The sequence below is a fragment of the Arachis ipaensis genome, chromosome B8 (genome assembly GCF_059453495.1).
Source record: "Arachis ipaensis isolate K30076 ecotype BB chromosome B8, ASM5945349v1, whole genome shotgun sequence".
NCBI lineage: Eukaryota > Viridiplantae > Streptophyta > Magnoliopsida > Fabales > Fabaceae > Arachis > Arachis ipaensis.
Genome location: NC_142443.1, coordinates 141001458 through 141024858, shown reverse-complemented (window position 1 = coordinate 141024858; position 23401 = coordinate 141001458). Strand labels below are relative to the sequence as shown.

The 23401-nt window shown below is 31.9% G+C and overlaps 2 protein-coding genes and 1 pseudogene across 10 annotated transcripts; 2 read left to right on the top strand and 1 right to left on the bottom strand.

The window, feature by feature from the left end:
- The first annotated feature begins 243 nt into the window (after window positions 1-243).
- Window positions 244-4654, top strand: LOC107612724 (uncharacterized). Its single transcript, XM_016314439.3, has 6 exons — window positions 244-760; window positions 1189-2540; window positions 2643-2897; window positions 3216-3296; window positions 3617-3988; window positions 4414-4654. The coding sequence occupies exons 2-6, from the start codon at window positions 1422-1424 to the stop codon at window positions 4468-4470; spliced, it is 1884 nt and encodes a 627-aa protein (XP_016169925.1). The 5' UTR covers window positions 244-760; window positions 1189-1421; the 3' UTR covers window positions 4471-4654.
- Window positions 4655-5963: 1309 nt separating this feature from the next.
- On the bottom strand, window positions 5964-9477 carry LOC107612726 (protein BASIC PENTACYSTEINE4). 9 transcript variants are annotated; one of them, XM_021110184.2, is made up of 5 exons: window positions 9309-9445; window positions 8790-8885; window positions 8627-8697; window positions 7206-7359; window positions 5964-7116 (listed from the first exon to the last, which is right to left on the bottom strand). In XM_021110184.2, exons 4-5 carry the CDS (start codon window positions 7275-7277, stop codon window positions 6241-6243), a joined length of 948 nt encoding a protein of 315 aa, XP_020965843.1. In that variant the 5' UTR covers window positions 7278-7359; window positions 8627-8697; window positions 8790-8885; window positions 9309-9445; the 3' UTR covers window positions 5964-6240. The 9 variants fall into 9 exon arrangements, with proteins under 9 accessions (XP_020965843.1, XP_016169932.1, XP_016169929.1 ...); XM_016314446.3 differs by lacking the exon at window positions 8627-8697 and having other exon boundaries at window positions 9309-9449; XM_016314443.3 differs by lacking the exon at window positions 9309-9445 and having other exon boundaries at window positions 8790-9289.
- A 2934-nt stretch (window positions 9478-12411) lies between these two features.
- On the top strand, window positions 12412-14142 carry LOC148550094 (uncharacterized; annotated as a pseudogene).
- Window positions 14143-23401: the final 9259 nt, after the last annotated feature.

The following is a 23401-nucleotide window of genomic DNA, read 5'->3' as shown; positions in this document are numbered from 1 at the left end:
AGTATGAAAAAGAAACATTCTGATACTTAGCAGAAGAAACATCCATATATATTAACTCGTAGAGATTTTACATTCATCCAAAGGTATAGTTTCCTAACATTGTTTTTTTTATATTGATCGCGTGAATTACTATCTAAAAATTAAATTCTTTTAACATTAATTAAAACCGTAAAAATCACACGTTAACTTGAAAAGAAAAAGAAAAAAAAAATAGAAAAGAGGGTTTGTGTATTTCACATTTTTGTGGTATCCGTAATGCAAGTAGTGGCTTTCGGTTTTTGGTTGCAACTTCCAAAGACAGAGAGCCAGAAAATTTTGGCTAAGCCATGCCCCACAATCTTGTTCCCTTATAGGAATTAGGAACACCCCCCAACCCCTTCTTTTCTTTTTTGACCCTAATTATTGAATTTTGGAAATCATGATTTATCCATCAATGCACATCCATTTCACCACCACCATAGCCATAACCATAACCCCGTTTTTACCTCACACTTTCAATTCCATTTCCATTTCCATTTCCAAGGGGCCACAAAGTAGACGAAGAAGAAGAAGAAGAAAGAAGAGAATTCCTCTATGATGATGATGATACAATTTTAAGCACTGATACTAGTTCTCTGTCTTGTGGGGTTTGCAAAGTTTGAAACTTTGATTGGTTCTGATGCTGAATTTGCAACCAAGACGAGATTTTTTTTTATTCAACATTTCATGATCATTTGGGATTTGTTTTTGTCCGATGTTCTTTGAATCATCACATGGTCTGGTGCGTGTTTTTTCATTGTATACCAGGACCCTTTTGAGTATGGATTATTAGATTTGAGAAACCATTGGAATTGGAAAAAAAAAGGGGGGGGGGGGGTTTAGATATTGGTTTTGTTGTGGGGTTTTAAGAGAGAATCAATAACAACACCATGTTTTCATGTTTTATTTTTATTTAGGTTGTGAAAAGGGTGTTCTGAATTCCTGTTCATTCTGGTTCTAACTAGAGATCAATTAATATATGTTATTCAACTTGAGCAATTCAGTACTTGTGGAAATTGAGTGAGAAATATGAACATGATAAGCTCATAACTAAGTAGTAACTATTGAATTTTGCAACTTTTTTTTTATAATTGAATTATTGTTGTGCTAATATATCGATTTTGAGCAGGAAGTTATCATTTATTGATAAATTATTTGTTATTTCTGCAGAGTGTGATAATGCTGTATATGAAGTTGCTGTGAAATCCAATCAATAACACATGCTTTCATTTCATTTGAGGGGAATTGAGTTACTTAGAGCTGCGCTACGAGGTTTTCGGAGTACACTTGAAACTTGAATTAACGAATGCTGATTTATTAGTGCACTTGAAAGATGGTGATGATGTTGAAAGACACAGAGAAATAAATTCCTGTTTGATAATTCAAAAGAATTGTATAGAGATATGGGGTTGCCGCAAGTGTCTTCAGGCTGCATTGCCGAGGAGGTGGCAGCATCGCTAGGCACATTCGTGCAAACTGCGCCTAGGATCGCCAGCATAAGCAACTATGAGTTGAACATGTTGGCTGGCGAAGACATGAATAACCGATTGCAGATTGATATGCCTAATCCGGACAGAAAAAGTGTTGTAGAGTTGTCGAAAGAATCTCATATTTCGAGTATGTGTAAAGATGGGAAATCGAACATTCCTAAGTTGAAGATTAACCCTATTGTCAATGCTGGTCAAATAATGCAGACACCGGCTTCTAGGACTGTAGGTTTCCAAATAATGACATTAACTCCTCATGTTAATGATTTTGGTGGAAATGCATATTCATCTGCGGTGTTTAATGTTACCAATGGCGCGGCTGAACCATCCGAGTCGAAAGTCAGAAAGCAATTATTGTCCCCTTTGAATGGCTTGCTTCTTGCAGATCATTGCAAAGGTGAATCCCTGGACATTGTTGGAGGTATTTGTCAAGGGAGTTCGAATAGTGACCACGATAGTTGTAGTGCTCTTATGTTCCAAGAGCATAAGAAGTTTCATGTCGGAAACTACACCGATATGCAGTCCATGATATGGTCTGCCTCTTGTTATCAGGAATTAAAGAATTCATCCTGTATTGGTTCTAGTGTAAACCGAGTTTTATCTAGTTATGAGCATTCACACTGCGAACATCACGAGCCATGGTCGAATAAGCATATTAGATCATCTGCAGCACATCATGACTCTGAACAGAAAACTAAAACAAGGCCTCAAACAGCACCATTGTTTATACCACCAAGGAAGTTTTCGACTCCTTTTCCTTTGTCCCCTCTTGGTAAAAATTCTTCTGAAAATGAAAAATTCGGAGAATTCAAAGATGTTGACACTATGTTAGATGATAACAATGGGTCTATTAAGGATGTCGAAAAGTCTGGCTTGTTTATACCTGAAAATGTCATCGATATGCAAGAGTGTTGGACTCGGCCTTCTACCAATTTCAGTGGAACAGTGAATAGGTTGCCAGTTAGAAGGTCACTGGTCGGTTCATTCGAGGAATCACTATTATCCGGTCGGCTACTATCTGGGAAAGTTACTCAGGTTGGCCCGATTTGCATATTGGCTCTCTTTCCACCTTAATTTTCCCAATGAATTTGGAAATGTTTGAGTGGCCTTACTCTTATTTTACTCTTCTAATTGCAGAAAATTGAAGGCTTTCTTGCTGTGTTGAATGTAACTGGCGGAAATTTCTCACCTCGATCACAAAAACTCCCATTTGCAGTAACTAGTGTGGATGGGGATAAGTACTTACTTTATTATTCATCAATCAATCTTTCAGGAAATTTGTTATCATGCAAATCTAGAGTTACTAAATTCCAGAGAACCCTTAGCATGGATGAATCACGATCCGAAAAGAGCAGCCGTATACGCATACCTATAAAAGGACGTATTCAACTCGTAAGTTTCTAACAAAGAGCTTTAAAATTGTTAAGATGAGATCATCATTTTCCTAATCATAAATTTATGAGAAAGAAAATAGCTATGCCTTGCACATTCCATTATTCATCTAGTGTTTTTTGTTCTGTTACCAAGACAACAAGCTAACATGATATGTCCGATGCGCTAGCGTTGCCTCTAATTTTGGATAAATGTTACACATCTTCAATAGTTTGCGGCTTTGTTTTTAACATGGATTTTGCGGCCAGCTTTCTTGTTTGGTAGCTTCTCATTATGTTCTGTGTTGGCTGTATTCTAAATAGTTCTACCTAATTGCAGCTCCTCAGCAATCCGGAGAAGACGCCTATTCACACATTCTTGTGCAATTATGATTTGAGCGACATGCCAGCTGGTACCAAGGTAAAGATTGGATGAATATTTTTTCGTATTCGAATTTCTGTTCCTATGAAGCCATCCAATTGCATGTCATATAATTCATCTCTCTTGCTTGATTTGATGTTTGATTAAAACATTGAAGGCTACATTAAAAAATTAATGAAAGGAATCCAATTCATATAGTGTTCTATAAGTTTTCAAGAACATGGAACCTAACTATAATGAAAACAGAGATGAAAATGATCAACTATATGCATCTTGTTATTGATTTCCCTTCAAATATGTATGTTTTAAGATCTGAATTATTTCCAGTATTAATGTTCTTTGCTTGTATTCATACCTAGACGTTCTTGCGGCAAAAGATTACTTTAACGTCCATGTCTATCACTGGGAACGAAAGCGAAACAGATGCTTGCAATGGAGTTAAGTTCAGTTCAAGCACATGCCTTGGAAATGAAGACAAATTTCTACGTTGTTCTTCGAAGGCGAATGAGAACTCAGTTAACACCGGCATTTTGCTTTATGTTCTCCACCTCCGCTTCTTATGCCCCTTCCCGAAGAAACGTTCTAGGTCAATTCATAAGTGCAAATCTGACTCGCTCTCTGCAGAAGTGAGAAACATTGTTGATAGCGAATACACCGAAAGGCGTTTCTACTTGTACGACGATATGCGAGTAGTGTTTCCTCAGCGCCATTCGGATTCTGATGAGGGCAAGGTATTAAGATTATTCACTGCATTCATGCATGGGATTAATTGAGGTTATCAAAATTGAGAGTTTACAGAGTTTTTCAGTAAACTTGGAAGTGTAAAACTCAACTCGGAAACTCGATTTGAGTTTACTTGATTTACAAGTTAACTCAAAAAGCTTAATAACATTAATGCAATACTGTTGTTATATGGTGAATTAGACACAGCATCAATATTTGGTGATAGCAGTTCATATAAGTCAAATAGAATTACTGAAATTCATACTTATTTGAATTGTGATCACCAAATGTCCTGCCATTTCTAAGTTCTAACTCTTATATATTGATAACATAACTTTTTCATGCAAAATTTGTATATCCATGTTTTCATGGCATGTGTAAATCATTCTTTAGTAATCATGAAAATGTTGTGATGGTTCAAAAAATGTTGCAGTTGCATGTGGAGTATCATTTCCCTTCTAATCCCAAGTACTTTGACATCAGTAGCTGAAGTGGCAGTTTATCTCTCTATGCTTATTGTGTATATACTTGTAAATATTGTACATTTTCAATTCATTTCTTCTTTGATTATTGGGGCCAATTGCCCTCATTTAACTTGGGAAAATGTAAATTATTTCTAGTTACTACCCATACTTCATTCTCTCAATTTCAAAATAAATATCCGTTTGACTAAATTAGGGCTTATTTGGGTGAGCTTCCAAGAAAAGATCTTTTTTCGAGTTATCTTTTTTTAAAAGATCTTATGGAAAAGTAAAAGTAATTTTATGTTTGGGTATCACATGCAAAAAGATCTTTTTATCTATCAATTATGTTTGGGTATAACAATATAAAAATACTTTTTTGTTTATTTATTACATGAAAAAAAATATTTTTTTTATTCTTTTAGTGTTTTTACTTTTATTACTCGAAATTTGCCAAACATGCAAAAAAATAAAAAAAGATTTTTTTTATTAAAAAAAATATATTTTTTATCATAATAATGGCGCTCAAACAAGCATTTAGTAGGATGCAGACGCATTTCGCGTTAATACAAAGTCTGGGAAAGAGCTGCACTCAATAAGTGTAATGTAGGCAACTTAATCTAATAATTACATCTATGGCTGATTTTACGGTGTGAATTTGTGATCTTAAGATCACACGGAGACAATTCAATTGTTGTTATAAGATTCTTTTTTTTGTTTATTTTAGGAATAATGTGATATTATTTATACTTGTTATCTTCATATTTTAAACCTATTAAAGAATTTTTTTTTTAATGTTAGTAATTCTAATAATTTTGATAAATATTTCTAGTCATAAATATTATTCAATTTTGATTAATAAATAATAATGCATGGGGATACACCTGATTAATTCAATATTTTTTTTTTGGGGGTCTCAAAGCAAAATTAACTCATTTGACTTATGATTGTTATATTTTATTCTATCTCTAAGACGTGAATTTGAGGCTACATATAATAAAACAAACAATAGTATTAGAGTAGGAAACTAATAATATAGTAGTCAATGATTCTTGAAGTTCCAATAATAGATGGTTTATCAGTTACAGGACCAACGTGGCTTAGAAAGTGAATACATGGGAAATTTTGGAAAGAGAATTAAGAATATAGTTTCAAAGGATTTATTTAATTTTATTTAGCAATATCAATGAATTTTGATTATTAAAATTGCTTGGATATCCTTTTTTAGTTTCTAAAATCTATTTCTTAGTTCAACATCTTACTCCTATTATCTTACTAACTGAGAATTGAATCGATTCCATGATTCTAAGTTCATTCCATTATGAGAATGTATGACTAGAAAAGTGTTAATGTTTATTGCTCTACAAATTTGTTAGTTTTCCGTTGAACGGTGGTCCTGTTAGTAGTAAGAAATAATACATTAAAATTATTGTAAAACCTTTTCCAATCTAAAGAGATTATGATAATTGCAAAATATAAGCAATGACATAAAAGTGCCAATAAATATTTAAAAGGCCAAAAGTGTCTTAAGGTAGACTTTCCCAGCAGCATTTCATAGAAAAGGGGTCTCATAAACAGGTTAGAAAAGTAACCCCTTGGTCTTGATCACCTAAAAATCCACATCTACATAGACAGTACTTTACAGCTATCCCATCTGAAAGGATAGAAGGCTATGGAACAAAATTTTAGGAGACAAAATATCCCTTCTTTCACAAAATTCAAGCATATAATGCTTCTTATCAAGGGATATTTTTAATGAGAGGCCAAATTGGGACACATTCCTAATGAATGTTCGCTAGCTACTTGATAGTAATGTAGCGATTTGTTCCATGTCTGGCCCAGTAGTCCTTAAGATCCAATGGTACAGATAAATCATGTCCTTGTGCTGCAAACCTACTTAGTAATCGTGTGAAGACACTGCCGCTCATCTTTCTCCCTCCGATACGTGCATGGCGCTTGTTAGGAAGCTGCGGTAGCGGATATACTGACAAAGTGGTGGTACAACAAGATGACTGCCACCCACCATTACCCCATTTGTAGCACTGCCGTGGTACTCCCGTGCATGTGCAAACCGGGACGGGCATGTAAGTTTCATCGAAGGTAACCAAATTCAAGCCAACATCTTGCCTATCCCATTCTGATTTGAACTTCGTCCCTTCAGAAGATGCCCTTTGATTTAAATCCTCACCCATTTTCTTTCCTTTACTAGGAGTCTTTGCTGCCTTAGGAGAGATTGTCTTGTTCTCCTTAGTTTTCTTAGCCTGATGTGATTTGATAGCATCAGAAGGTATGATTGTCACCGGGAAGGCATCAGTGATCGGCACATCCTTTGTGTTGTATGTGGCATCTGTCATGTTATCTAGATAGTTAGCAGGATGGTGCATTCGTTTTGAACCGCGTTGAACTCCATTGCCCAATGAGAAGTTGATAGCATCTTCCCGATTTTGAAGTGCAGCAAGGGCATTATCGCGTTCCCTTATGGCATTATCCCTCTGAGCAATTGCTTCATCCCTCTGACGCAGGGCCTCATCTCTAGCAGCCAAGGCTTCATTCTTTTCAGATATAGCAGCTTCCAATTCTAGAATTGCACGCCTTTCGGCCATAATGGACCTAATTTTCTTATTCATAACTAGTGCATTTGGTTCCGTTACTTGATGCTGCGAAGCCATACTCCACTGCCCATTTCAAATAAAAAATATAATCAATTAAATCAAGCGAAGAAAGATAGAAACAACGACGCATTCTACATATATGCATTGTTTACCGGGGAATTTGCTCCTCTGTAGTAGTCTATTGTATGCCTACTGTTTCCGTGTTTGTGGCCATCATCCATCATGCATGCAGAGGATTGAGCCACATGTGCAGAAGTTGATATCAAGCAGTGCAGTTTCCAGATTTAGTTGATCAACAATTCCCAACTGAAAAACACATTTTGTAAATAAATGAGAATGCCAACAGCAACACCTGCGCACATACATACGCAAGAAAGAAAGAAGCTCAACATATCCAATGAGAGGATCTTTTGATAGTACAAACAAGTGGAACCTATTGGCAAACCTGTACAACTAGAACAAATTCCTTGTCTTGAAACAGAATGAAATAACTCCAAACATCACTCAAATACAATTCATTAAAAGTGATATGACCAATATTGAACAAGACCAACCCTATTATTTATCATACTATAATCCCGACGGAAGCAGAAACAAGGGCACCACCAGTGATTTGACACGAGTAACTTCAAAGGATGATTGGGTGCATTTGATATAAAACCCAAGCATCAGATTGTTTCATGACCAACAATAAGGCATCTTAGATACGTGATTTTACATGGGACACCAATGGAAGAACATGATAGTATTGCAATCGCAGAGGTTCCCCTGAATTTAAAACATGTTTCTTACAGTGCAAAACAATTGCTGCATTGTGTGAAATGCTTTTGACCCATCTATTGGAAAGAATAATAAAACTGACAAACAATCTGGGAATTGCATGCTATTCAGTATTAGAGCCATAACCAACACCAGAACAACAGTGGATTCATAATCCAAGAACCAGTGAGTGCAAAAGCTGCAACTAACAACAACTAAATCTTTGTAAGAATTGGAGCAAAGGAGCACCAGACCAAATGAAAGCAAAGTATATAAAAAAAACACAATACGGCAAGGATGAAACCAGATAAAGAGGAGCAAGAAAATTTGAATAGGAAATAAGAAGGAATTAGTAACAGTCTAACTAAAGTCAATCTAAAGGCAAGGAAGACAACCTTATATGACATTTCATCAATGCTGCTATAACTACCCTAAGTGAGAAAGTAACTTCCCCTTTTCAATAGAAGCTGCAAGAGGGGAGATATGCTTTGATATGTAAATTGCATATTAAACAAGTGAGAGCAGCTAACTAATGGAAATAACGAAAAGTAAAAGTGTAAACTATTAGTGTTCAACAACCAAAAACTTTGTCAATCACATCCATACGATATGATGTAGCCCTGTCATGACAAGAACAGAAATGCAAAGTTCTAAACAACTTCTACACACAAATCAGAGAACACTTCAAAGCATTGACTACATGCTATACTTTTCTACAATTCAGATTTTATAGATTCTCTTTCATATTTCATTCATACATTAATCTCCACTTCCTCCATAAACAGATAACTTTAACTCTCTAATCAAAGTGTACCTAAGACTCCAAAGCAACTTAAAACAAATGCTGATGAAGATTTGAGGAAGCTATCTATCTATGCTTTAGCTCTGCAATAAAGTAATAATCTTTCATCACTGTCTTCACATAACAAAACTATGAAAGTAAAACTCAATGGAATTTGGATCCTAAAAGTTCCAACCTTTTTTGCTCTTCTTTAATCACACAAACACGGAAATCTAATATGCTATCTCAACATGATAGCATCAAAGTAGTAGTGTATTAAACCCTCTTCCAGCTGAAACAGTGAAATGGCACACTTAAATTAACACCAGTATAACAACCACTACCACATTAAATTCTTCCTTTTTTTTTACTCCAAAAATTGTTGTTCCCAATTGTTCAATTTTGCAATGTGGGAAGTGGGAACTGAATTCAAGTGCAAGGTAAAAGAAACCATGAAAGAGTGAAATTTTGAAGTTGATTCGTTTGGATTCAGAACGAATGTGACATTGTAAGTAGCAAAACAAGTAACAATAACGAGACCAAAGTAGCAAGTAAAAATTAAAATGGAAAAAAAGGGGGAAAATATTAAACAGAAAAATTAGACCTAGAAAGGTGAGAAGGGTTTATAAATTACGGAAAAAGAGAAGAAGAAAAATGGAGAAATGCATTTAGCGATAGGGAGAGAGAGAGAGAGAGAGAAGAGAGAGAGACTCACAGTCACAGGTAGAGAGGTAATGGAAGTGTGAATCGGAGAATGGTGAGAGAAAGAGAAAGGTGTTATTGGCGTTTTATGTTTGTTACCCTACGCAACGACAACGACATCTTTCTCGCCCAAATACATTGTCGTTTCAACTCTACTCTCTCTCAACTCTCAAACCGCTTCTGTCTATCTCTTGATACTTCTTCTTCTTTTCTTTTCTTTTCTTTTTTTTATTAAAGATTTTTTTTTTTTTCTTTTTTTTTTTTTTTATCAAAGATAGGAGACTCGAACCCACAACCTCTTAATTGAGTATGGGAAGACTATGCCATTTGAGCTATTTTTTTTCTTTTTTTTATTAAAGATATTTTTTTCTTTTTTTTCTTTTTTTTTTTATCAAAGATAGGAGACTCGAACCCACAACCTCTTAATTGAGTATGGGAAGACTATGCCATTTGAGCTATAGCTCATTGGCTAAAAATTTGGAAAGATAGGAGACTCGAACCCGCAACCTCTTAATTGAGTATGGAGAGTCTATGCCATTTGAGCTATTACTCATTGGCTAAAGATATTTTTTTTCATTCCTTATTTTCTTTTGGAAATTGATATAATCAATATAAAAGTATTTTATTTTAATTTTAACCAATAAATTTTTTATTTGAGTTTTTAAAATAGAGAAACACATTTTTTTTTGAATTATATGTGATGAATGATATTTTAGACAAAAAAATGTGCCAAATCTCTTATATTTTTGTTATATATTTTATAGATTACCTAATAATTATTTAATAAAAAAAACCAAGTTTGATTTTAAATAATAATAATAACAACAAAGAAGTTAGATAGATAAATAGAAATACAAAATACTTTATTATTTTAACTAATTTTTAATTTATTTTTATTTAATTTATGTTTGAGAATTAATGGTCAAAATACATTTGTAGTTTACTAGTAATATAAATATTAAAGTTGAATAAAAAATTTAAAAAATATAAAGTTCAACTAAATAAATCATTAAATGAATAGTATCATAATGTTCTTTTTTTTATTAAGTTGATTTAATATATAGAATTTTACTAATATGTATCCTAAAAATATATTTTAAGAATATCATAAAAAATATTTTATTAAAATAATTAAAAATGTAAATTTTTATATTTTTAATGTATTAAATTCATAAAAAATTTAAAACTTTTATTATTATACTTTTAAAATATGTCTTTAGGATATAACCAAACTAAATTTATTTAATAAAATATTTTTTATACAAAATTTAATAAGATCATTTTTATTTTAATATGAGGACATACAAATACAATTTTAAGATATATATATATATATATATACACACAAATGTATACTTTTTTATAAATGTTAAAATTACTACTGGGGACATACACTTGTCCCTACAAGAATATGCATACATATGTTCCTAGGCATTTGTAATACAATTGTTTAGGATTGTCAGAATGAGTTAAATTTATTAATTCAGTCTTTTTTTTTCAAATTTTCTCATGATCACTCTTGAATATTCGACCCACTCACTAAAAAAATTCTGTTTCCTTAAGTTTGTTTGCTAAAAAATAACTTGAATTTTGTACAAACTTTACAAATATATATATATATATATATATATATATATATATATATATATATAAACAGATTATCCTATATAATTTGTCGGGTATACTATAATGGTCAAGATTTAAACACATTAGCTCATTAAATACATAAAGAGAGAGAGAAAAAAAATTTGATTCAATATAACAATGCCAAAATGCAATAGTATATATTGTATATGTTGATTGTTAGGGTATCCATAAACGTAAAACATAAGCAAATTACTCCATTCAACATATTATGTTTTTATTGATTTCTTAAAAACTCAAAAATAATTACTTAACCCTGTTATTTTAAAAATAATGTTTATAAATTTCTACTTTCTTATCAACACTTTTTAATGCCATGCATATTCTAAGCATATCCATTTAGGGTAGCAATTACATAGCACTACAACAGAAGCGGTAGATAGCGGCGATTAAAAATTTGGATTACAGTGGTTTTTTGACCGCCGCTAAACATACAGCAACAGTTGGATGATCGCTAAAATTAAAGGCGCCAGCAAATTTTTAGCAGCGATTTTTGTTGACCGTCAGAATAACCACTGTCAAACATGATTTTGGCGGCGAAAATGTTTTGCGGTGGTTACGAACCGCTGCTGATTTCCAAGGCTGATTTGGAAAACTTTTCTCGTCGGTTAGTTAACCGCCACTATTCAATTTAGTTTAAAAAGTTAGATTTTGTAGCATTCACTAATAACCGCTACTGAAGATAATTTTTTTTCCATTTAAATACTTTATTCGATTTTTAGGTTCATATGACAATCAACATTTATGAAATCTTTTAATTTAAAAAGGGTAAAGTATACTTTTTGTCCCTGAAGTTTACTAAAAGTTTCAAAATTACCCCTAAGTTTCAATTTGTTTCAATTTTATCCCAAAAGTTTTCGAATTGCATCAATTTTATCCTTTAAGTTGACGCCGTTTAAATTAGTAACAGACGTTAGTGATATGGCAAAGTATAGTGTGTGATGTGGCAAGAAAGGTGAAACCCCCAAAATACCCATGGCTGAGTAACCCCAGTAAACGAATTGGCTTCCTTTTTCAAACATAAGCCTTTTATCTTCCCTTTGGCACGAAGGAACACAGCCAGGGAAATAGAATCACTCGAGAAAGCTTGTTGGGTGGTCAGGCGACGCACCGTTTTCTTCAGTCCGCCGCGACGACGTGCAAGACGGCGCATGCTGCGACGCCGTCGAGACTGAGGGAGGAGTCTGGGATAGCATTCAGTCATCAACAATTCAGTCTGGGGTAGCGCCATTCTGATCAAGGTTTCCGATGAGGTAGGCCACCATTCTGATCAATTTTGCTACTGCATGTTTGAACAGTTAGGATTTAGGGTTTTTCTTTATCAGTCTTGGTTGCTGTTAGGGTTCTATTGCATTCAGGGATTGAGGGATTTCTGTTCAGTTTTTGTGAAAAAGATAACTTTTACGTGGTCTATATTTTTGAATGATTAGGTACTCTGTTCTTTGGTCTGAAAATGTTTTTATAACGGCAGGATGGATGATTTCAGTGTTAGAGTTCATCACAGGGGTAGGTTTTGTAGTGATAAGGGTAAAACTGAGTATGTTGATGGTGAGGTGACAACGGTTGACTGGTGTGACAGAGATAGATGGAGTGTTATAGAGGCTTATGATGTGGTTGGAAAACTTGGGTACATTGCTGAGAACATTGGGGTACTGTGGTATAAAGATACTGAATTAGGATTAGAAGGCTTGAAGTTGTTGAAAGGTGATGAAGAAGCAATGGATATGGCAAATATAGGAGTTGAAAAAAAGGTGGTTGATTTGTATGTGGTGCATAAGGCTTCAATCCCTGATGATTTTTGTTACGACATTGGTTATTTAGATGTTGGAAGTGGCAGCAAGGTTGTTGAGGAAGAGTGTGTGGATGCTAATAGTGGGCCAAGTGATATTAGACAGGCCCAAAATATTGAAGTAGAAACCCAATGTGAAGGGGTGGATATGGAGGCCCAAATGCAGGGATTAGTTGATGTCCATTTAAATGCTGAAGAAGTGCTACAGAATGTTGGTGATGGGGACAATAGTGAAGAAGAGGATGACTCTGATGACCCAGATTATGAGGCTGATTCTGATCTTCATTTTAGTGATAGTGAAGATGATTATTGTGGTGATGATGGGCTGTTTGATGTTGATATAACTCTTGGGGAGATGCACCAAGATATAAGAAAGTCTAAGAAAAGTAAGAGTGCTGTAGAGAAGTTAAAGAAAACTCAAAAGGTGGCTGTTGAAAAGAGAAAGAGCTCTCGTTTAAGCGATGATGAAGGTTTGAACAGTGATGAGTTGGAGGAGGTATCGAGTGAGGATGACGAAGCCAGCAAGAAGAAATTTCCCGTTCACAAGGAGTTGAAGGATATGAGCATGTATAAGTGGGAGTCTGGAACTCTCTATGCAACAAGAGAGGAGTTCAAGGAAGCTGTGACATCATATGCTGTTCATACTGGGAGAAACATAAAATTTTCAGTGGTGGACAATGTCCGGGTGAGGGCTAAGTGTGGAGATGGGTGTGAATGGTTTGCATATGCGGTGAAGATGGCCAATGAAGATAGTTGGCAGCTAAGAACTGTTAATGATCATCATTCTTGTAACACTGTATTTGACATAAAAGTGATGAAGTCGAAGTGGCTGGCAAAGGTCTTCAGGAGGAAAGTAGAAGAGAATCTGAAGTTGAAGCTGGGCACCATACAAAGTAGGACCCTTAGGAAGTGGAATGTGCAGATTTCAAGAGCAAAGGCATTTCGGGCCAAGCAGATTGCACTGGTTGATATTAATGGAACGTTTAGGGAGCAGTATAGAAGATTTTACGACTATTGCCATGAGTTGCTGCGCACGAATCCTGGTTCATCTGTGAAGTTGAAAGTCCAATTACCTCCAGCAGCCCAAACTGAGCACCCCGATACATCACTCGACTTAAGTCCACAATTTCATAGGATTTACATTTGTTTAAAGGCTTGCAAGGAGAGTTTCATGAAGTGTAGGCCTATGATATGACTTGATGGTTGCTTCTTGAAGACACCATATGGAGGATGGCTATTGGTTGCTATGGGGTGGGATTTGAATGACCAGATGCTACCGATCGCATATGCAGTCGTGGAGGCTGAGACAAAAGATTCATAGACGTGGTTCCTCTCAAACCTAATTGATGATATAGAAGCGGATAAATTACTTCGTAGCACATTCATGTCTGACCAACAAAAGGTAATCTACTAACCTGTATTTTAGTGTAATTAAGATTTTGCACTGTATTTTAGTATATTAAGATTTTGCTGTGAATTAGTTCATCATTTGGCTTCTGCAGTATATGTCAATGTTCTTTTATTGATCTTTTATGTCATCATTATATTATATGAGGGTATTTGCTACTGTATCAAACTGTATTCATAGGAAATTTTAATTAGTTTTGATAACTATAATCATTATATTAAAATTGTATGATGGTCTTTGCTGGTGTATTAAACATTATTTGAGCATTATATTAAAAATGTGCATTTTGCACGAACAGAGCTTGATGCCAACTTTTGATGAACTACTTTCAGGTGTTGATCACAGATTCTGTGTGAGACACCTCTATGCCAATTTCAAAAAAAAATTTTCAGGGCTGAATCTTAAAAAAAAATGATGTGGAGAGCTGCAAAATGTACATATCTAGCAGCATGGGAAAAGGAGTTGATGGAAATCCGAGCGATTAGTGAGGGTGCCTATCGACACTTGATAGGAATTCGTCCAAAGTATTGGACTAAATCAAGGTTTGAATTCTATCTTAAATGTGACGCACTTGTCAATAATATGTGTGAAAGCTTCAACTCTGCAATTGTTGAATCAAGGAAAAAACCTATATTGACAATGCTAGAGGATATTAGAGTTTATTTGATGAAGAAATGGGCTGAAAATAGGGTACTTATTGAGAAGTATAAGGATGATATTCTTCCTAGGAGTAAGCTTAAGTTACAAAAGGAAATAGATGCTTCTAGGTGGTGGTTCCCGGTTGCTGCCGGAATTTCAAAATTTGAAGTCATAAGAGGCAGTGACAAATTTGTAGTAGATCTTCTGAAGAAAGAATGTACTTGTAGAAAGTTTCAAATGACAGGTTTACATTGTCCACATGCAGTTAGTGCAATTAATTGTGCTAAAGATGATATTCGAAAGTATGTTGCAAGCTGTTACACTAAAGCTGCTTATGTGGCTTGTTATGCCCCCATGATTAACCCTTGTAATGGACATACAATGTGGGAGAGAACTACTCATCCAGATGTGGTTCCTCCACCACACAGAGTGCCAATTGGGAGGCCTAAGAAGAAAAGAGCAAGAGGGGAGGGTGAAGAACCACAGGGCCCAAGCACTTTTAGGCTGGGGTTACAACAAAAATGCTCTCATTGTCTAAAATTGGGTCACAACAAGCGAGGCTGCCCTCTTAAAAGGCTAACCGTGAGTACTTGTCTATTGGATATGGTTCCATACATAAGACTATTTCTTATGCTGTTTACCTTTTTTTAACTGTAACTGGCTGTTTTTTGCTCATGTCCATCATAGGAAACAACTGCTGCCACATCGTCAGCCCAAAACAATAATGCTAGAACTGCTACATCATCACCAGCCCAGCACAGCATTGCTAAGAAAGCTGGATCTACTGGCTCAGCGCATAAGAGGACCAGGTTGGCCAATGTTGCAGCAAGGCCTAATACCCAACCAAATGCACACAAAAAATTCCAGCCACCAAGACCAACTAGAATCCTTAGGAGCAACTCCACTTCAACTGCACAGGGACAACCCTCATCACAAGGGAGTCAAACTCATAATGCTCTCACAGGGTCTTAGTTGTGTCACATCTTGTAATTGGTGTTTCTTTTGAAAGCTTGAACAATGTTGGCATTTTGTATTATGACTTATGACCTATGACTCCAACTCTTTCTTTGTTGCTGAATTATTTTGCTTATGACTTATGTAATTAAGTTTTTACTTTGGTTATGATTTATGTTAATTAGAGATTATGTTGATTAAAAACTTATGTTATTTTGATAATGACTAATGTGATGGATTCATTCATGCAAATTTTAATTAGAGTTTGTCTTTGTCACAATAGGTTCTTAATGCCAATTTTAGTGCTAAACTATTTTAATCCTTTTAGGGATACTTTTGAAACATAAATTAAACTTCAAGGACAACAACATTAACAAGTTTTCGAGTTGAGTACAGTTTTGTAACTGATTACAAACAACCATCCTATTCTTACTTCTACTATTTTCATCTGTCCCAAACGCATTAGTACCCTAACCTCAAATGGGTTCCATTCTTCACCCACAAATAAACCATTAGAATCACCATAAACCAACCCAACACACCAAAAATAACAGCCACTAACAGTTTGCATTTGGCATAAACTAATTTAGCTTTCAAGGTGGAAATCTTCATCTTCAACCTTGCAACCTCAGCCTCTTCTATCTCTGCAACTCCATCTGCCCAGGAAAAAAATGTGCACTCCTTTCCAATCTGCAACATAAACACAAAAAAAAGAAATTGAAGAAACTCAGGAAGACATCAAAATAAGAAAGCACTCAAACTTACATCAAAGTATACACAGCCCCAAAATCTCCGGCCGGAATTTTCTGGTGTCTTCGACCATCTCAGTACAGGGGGTTCACCACAGTTGCATGTCAGCGTTCGTCGTCGCCGACTACTTTTTTATGATTATACAGAACCTTGGGAAGCCATTCGTTAGGGTTTCTTATTCTTATAGAGAACGAAGAAGATGAAGATGCAGATGTAAATGAAGAAGTTAATTTTAGGGTTTCATGATGGGATTTTTACCTATTTCATTTTTGTAATATAAATTTTTAAACAAAAATTAAAAATTATTTAAAAAAACGTTTTAGAAATGAGTCACACACATAGTTGCCACATGGAACTCCTTGATTGCCATGTCATTAACGTCTGTTAGTGATTTCAACGCCGTTAACGTTCAGGGGTAAAATTGATGCAAATCGAAAACTTTTGGGATAAAATTGAAACAAATTGAAATTTAGGGATAATTTTGAAACTTTTAGTAAACTTCAGGGACAAAAAAGTATACTTTACCCATTTAAAAATATTGAGTATTAATTTAACTGATTATGTTTGTAATTATAGTAATATATATATATATATATTTTTTTTTTTTTTTTTTTTTTTTGACGTAAAACACAATGCTAAGATATTCTAAATGATCCATATATATAGATGACAAAATAAAATAGTTAATAATTTGTTCTCAAAGTATACTGTTCTTAAAAGAAACAAAAAAAAATTTAAATTGTTAAAAGATCTCTATTATGCTCCATTTTTCAAAGACTTCAACTATGCATCAAATAAGACTAATAAAAGACATACTACAAGGAAGGCACAGAATAGCAGCGATTTATTGTAAAAATTGTGGCAGTTTTAAATTGCTACAAAATAGTTTTATCAACAGTTTAACAATTAGCATCTTTTTAAATGTAGAAATTAGAATTTGCAACTATAAATATAAATAAAACAAATATTAAATGATTATTAGTCAACTTTCTGACATAAATAAGGAGTTAATTATTTTTTATGACATGTTAAATGATTATTAAAAAAATTTAAGTATGTCATTATGATTAACACTAACTATATCTCTTTAACTTCAATTTTAAAAATCAAATCACACAATTATAATGAAACTACTTTTACAAATTATAAAATTTTTTAAATGAGTTCTAATTCACAATTTTTTACCTTTTGTTAAACCACTCAATTTATTAATCAGTTCTAGAAAAAAAGAATAAAAGATGAAAATAAACATAAACCAAATCACACACTAATTTCACTGGTTCTTTAATCTCGCCCTTCAGTTATAGGAGTGGCGTATTGTTGTGATGTATACATGCTCATTAATGGTTACAAATATAAATTTTTTGCATTAATTTTTTGTTTAATTTGGTGTAAAAAATCATATTGAAGTAGTTCTAGCATATGTCGGGTATACTATAATATGGAGAATTTTATAGTGTCTAAAAAATTAGTGTTTAATTTATGTAAAAGATGAGAGAAAAAAAGTGTAGATTTTATTTTTTATATTTGTATCATGTAATGTACTAAAAATTAGGCATGGTAGACAATACTATGAAAATATTTTGCACAAAGTATCTAACTAATTATATATTGTAAATTATGTGAGAAAAGATAAATATTTTTTCATAAGTTTAAGACTCTTATGTGACTTCACTAATTTTGAATGGATCGGATAAGCAAATTAATAAACTTCGTTCATAAGCTAATTAATAGTTAAGATTTAAACACATTAGCTCATTAAATACATAAAGAGAGAGAGAAAAAAAATTTGATTCAATATAACAATGCCAAAATGCAATAGTATATATTGTATATGTTGATTGTTAGGGTATCCATAAACGTAAAACATAAGCAAATTACTCCATTCAACATATTATGTTTTTATTGATTTCTTAAAAACTCAAAAATAATTACTTAACCCTGTTATTTTAAAAATAATGTTTATAAATGTCTACTTTCTTATCAACACTTTTTAATGCCATGCATATTGTAAGCATATCCATTTAAGATAGCAATTACATAGCACTACAACAGGAGCGACAGATAGCAGCGGTTAAAACTTTGGATTATGGTGATTTTTTTATCGCCGCTAAACATACAGTAATGGTTGGATGACTGCTGAAATTAAAGGCGCTGGTAAACTTTTAACAGCGGTTTTTGTTGACCATCAGAATAACCGTTGCCAAACATATTTTAGCGACAAAAACGTTTTGCGACGGTTACAAACCGCTGCTGATTTTCAGGGCTTATTTGGAAAACTTTTCTCTGCGGTTAACTCAATTTCGTTTAAAAAATTGGATTTTGCAGTATTTAACAGTAACCGCTACTAAAGGTCTTTTTTTTTCATTTAAATACTTTATTCGATTTTTAGGTTCATAATGACAATCAATATTTATGAAACCTTTTAATTTAAAAATATTGAGTATTAATTTCACTGATTATGTTTGCAATTATAGTAAAAAAAAAACATACTTAACGTAAAACACAATGCTAAAATATTCTAAATGATCCATAAATATAGATGACAAAATAAAATAGTTAATAATTTGTTCTTAAAGTGTACTGTTCTTAAAGGAAACAAAAAAAAATTGTTAAAAGATCTCTATTATGCTCCACTTTTCAAAGACTTCAGCTTGTGCATCAAATAAGACTAATAAAAGACATACTATAAGAAAGGTACTAAATAGCAACAATTTATTGTGGGAATTGTGACAGTTTTAAATTGCTATAAAATAGTTTTATTAGCAGTTTAACAATTAGCATCTTTTAAAACGCAGAAATTAGAATTTGCAACGATAAATATAAATAAAACAAATATTAAATGATTATTAGTCAACTTTCTGACATAAATAAGGAGTTAATTATTTTTTATGACATGTTAAATGATTATTAAAAAAATTCAATTGTGTCATTATGATTAACACTAACTATATCTCTTTAAATTGAGCTTTAAAAATCAAATCACACAATTATAATAAAACTACTTTTACAAATTATAAAATATTTTAAATAAGTTCTAATTCACAATTTTTTACCTTTTGTTAAACCACTCAATTTATTAATCAGTTCCAGAAAAAAAAATAAAAGATGAAAATAAACATAAACCAAATCACACACTAATTTCACTGGTTCTTTAATCTCGCCCTTCAGTTATAGGAGTGGCGTATTGTTGTGATGTATACATGCTCATTAATGGTTACAAATATAAATTTTTTGCATTATTTTTTTGTTTAATTTGGTGTAAAAAATCATATTGAAGTAGTTCTAGCATATGTTATCCCAATTATTACGGTTATAATGTTTTTTATCTTTGGCATATGTTGTGTCATAGAAAAGCAAACAAGAGATATGAACCGTTCAAGTTTTTTGATAGACATGTTTTTTTATTTTTCTTTTTAATTATAACTGAATAATAAATTGAATGGTTTAAAAAAAATTATAAATTAAGATTTTTTAAAAAACTATTGTAATTTACAAAAAAAGTATTATTATAATAGAATAATTAAGTTTTTAAAACTCAGATTAAATAAATAATTAGTGTTAATTATAATAATATAATTAAATTTATCTAATAATTATTAAATAAATCATAGAAAATAATTAATTCTTTATTTACGAGTGAGATGTCTAGAAATCACAATATCCAAAGTGAAAATGTAGGTGAAGAGTAGTTTGATCCATGTTTGTATAGTTTCTTAAGAGTGAAGCTTAATTGGAATAATGCAAGCTCTTGGAGGTGATGCTTTTGCAATCCCAACAGTTGAAAAATGCTTGTGAGTGACCACAATTATATTTTTAGTCAACTCCACTATATTGATTGACTTCTTTTTCTTTTCTTTTTTTTTTTGGTCTTTTTTAGTTAATTTATTTTATTAAAAATTAATATAATCAATAATGTATGGAATAAAGAGAGTCTCATTGATGTGAACATCAAAGTTCTAACTCAAGGCATTATTATATGTTTCATAACATATTATCACAAGATATATTCCATGACTCATCAACTTGTTTTGTTTTTTTTTTATTTGGCTTTTTTTTTCTAAATTAAAATTTAAAACTTCATTTATATTATCTAAATTTCTTAATGCTGCCAAAAAAAAATTTTAGTTATTTCAAAACTTTTGTTTTTTAGATATTATATATATTCATTTTTATACATGATTTATTGCATGCAAGGAGAAGGGTAGAGAATGTCAAAACGAACAGGTTCATTGCAAGTTGGTTCATCATCTCAACATGATTCACTTCTCTTGCTTGCATTTCCCCATCCAGTTGACTTTCCATTCATTTATTTTCAAAATAAAACCCTAAATTAAATTGCATGGAAAAGCAACTATATATATAATGGTCCATCCTAGTTATCATGAGAACATATTCTTAAAACAATCCAAGTCAAGCTAGCTTGCATTTTGCAGTTGGAAAAAGAGAATTAATATGCACATGCATGAGGCCAATAATTGTCATCCTATAATAATATTAAGAGAATATGTGACCAATAAAATTTATGATAAAATATATATATATATATTTTTTTTTAAAATTGCAAATAAAATTTTTAAAAAAATTCATAAATTTTAGATTGTTTCAATTTGTTTCATAAATTTTCGATTTGCATTAAATATATTGAAGAGATAAATTTTCAAGAAGCTTAAAATTAATCCAGCAATAATGCTTGATAACTAAAAATTAACGACAGAACTTTGTATTTGACTAACTTATATTAAAAGTTGTACTTGTAAAATTGTTATTTAATTGGATAAAATTAAAACAAATAAAATAACTGTTAATGGTATATTTGATACAAATAAAATTTTTTTTGAATAAAATTAAAACAAAATAAAATATTTAAATTTTTTTTAAAATTTATTATTTTCAGTCAACAACTAACTAATTCTAAATACTTCTTTAAATCCTAAATTCTAATAATATAAAAATAAGTTGATGATTTAAAATATTGATTAATATTAATAAAAAGTGTTCATCCTTTAATATTTCTCTGATATTAATATATAATAAAGAGAATATGTCACAACATATACCAAAATATGATGCTCTTTTTATTTGAAGTGACAAGATTATAATTTGTATGCATATGTAGATATGATGATGGGTAGCTATAAATAGAGGGTTGGATGATTGAAATGTAAAGCAAAAGAGAATTGAGAAATGGAAGAGAAGGGGTGTTATATGTAGATGAAGAGTCATGTCTAATAGCCAAGGATGACTTGCCTAGCTATAACCATTATTCTTGGGACTCTGAAGGAATGAAGAGAGATTTGGAGTCCCTTGTTTTGGTTCAATGGCTGGCAGGTATCTTTGGCTGCTTGACTGTCTCTTATCTTACATGCAACACCTTCTTCACTCTTCTTATTATTAGATGAAGTATTTGTTTGGGCGCTATTATTTTGATTAAAAGAAAAAGATTTTTTTTAATGAAAAAATATCTTTTTTTATTTTTTAGTATGTTTGGCAAATTTTTAGTAGTAAAAATAAAAGCATTAGAAAAATAAAAAAAAATCTTTTTTTGAGAAGCTGTAATTTACATCTTTTTTTAAAAGATTTTTTTCTCTTAAAAAAATATTTTTTATGTAATAAATAAACAAAAAAGTACTTTTATATTGTTATACCCAAACATAATTTATAGATAAAAAGATCTTTTTGCATGAAATACCCAAACATAAAATTACTTTTACTTTTCCATAAGACCTTTTAAAAAAAGATAACTCGAAAAAAAATATTTTCTTAAAAACTCACTCAAACAAGTTCAAACAATATTTGATCTTAATTTGAGTGGATATTTTCATTGGGTAAATGATTTTTTATGGAAACTTTTTGTTGAATATAATTTGCACCATCTCCTCTTATTTTTTTAAAAAATTATTCTTTTCTGTTGTAACCTTTTTTCCAATTAATAGTTAATTAGAGGGTTAAATCATAATAAATTATTGGCTTTTAGGAAAAAGTAATTTGGATAATATTAAAAGGTTAGTATAATTTATTGTTTTTAGTTAGGATTAGTTAATAATACTTAAAAATATTGACTAAAATATTATGTTGTTGGGTTGTTATACTTAAAATATCATACTACTAGATCAATATAAAATAAAATGGATAGCGACCAAGATTTTTTTTTTTTTTTTTTACCAAAGATAAGAGACTCAAACCCACAACCTGTTAATTGAGTATGTGGAGACTATGCCATTTGAGCTATAACTCATTGGCAGCGACCAAGATTTTTTCTTAAATAATTTTTGCAAGTTATTATTATTAATATTATTATTAGTATATATATTCTTGTTGTTATTTTTTTGTATTATACTAAACATTTGTACAAGAATAGCGTAGAAACAAATCCATAACATAATTACAAGAAACAATATATATATACACGAATAATTAAAATCAGCAATAATTTTATACCATAATTAGATCTTCTTATCACTACAAAAAAAAACCGGGAATTTACGACGGTTTTTTTATGGATTTTCGGCAGTTTTAATAATCCAACTTTTTCTTCATATCATCATCCAACATTTTTTGTTCCAACTTTTTCTTCTGGTGCAGGTTGATATCATCGTCACCTTTTTTTTTTTTTTTATTGTTTTGGTCTCAGCTTCGATGATCAAGTACGCGGTGACTAATCAAAGATGCCTTGTATGGAAATGAAATCAAATCATCATGTGAGTTCCCAGAAAATGTTGATTCCATGAAATGTGGAATTGGAAGAAAAGCAAAGTAGCAAAAATAATTTGCTTCAAACTCATGGGAAATTCAAAAAGTTGGATGAAGATGATATGGATACCCGAAATCTTAAATCCTAAACCCTACTTAAACCCTGAATTTTTAAAGTTCTTTTGTTATAGATGTACTTAATCTATATATATATAAGTAAAAGAAAGTG

Excerpts from the sequence above, each read along its gene's own strand:
- LOC107612724 (XM_016314439.3), top strand. The coding sequence starts at position 1,422 with ATGGGGTTGCCGCAAGTGTCTTCAGGCTGCATTGCCGAGGAGGTGGCA. Across the intron at positions 2,541-2,642 it reads TATCTGGGAAAGTTACTCAG|AAAATTGAAGGCTTTCTTGC; the intron begins GTTGGCCCGATT and ends TTCTAATTGCAG. Across the intron at positions 3,989-4,413 it reads CGGATTCTGATGAGGGCAAG|TTGCATGTGGAGTATCATTT; the intron begins GTATTAAGATTA and ends AAAATGTTGCAG.
- LOC107612726 (XM_016314441.3), bottom strand. The coding sequence starts at position 7,277 with ATGATGGATGATGGCCACAAACACGGAAACAGTAGGCATACAATAGAC. Across the intron at positions 7,117-7,205 it reads ACAGAGGAGCAAATTCCCCG|TGGAGTATGGCTTCGCAGCA; the intron begins GTAAACAATGCA and ends TGAAATGGGCAG.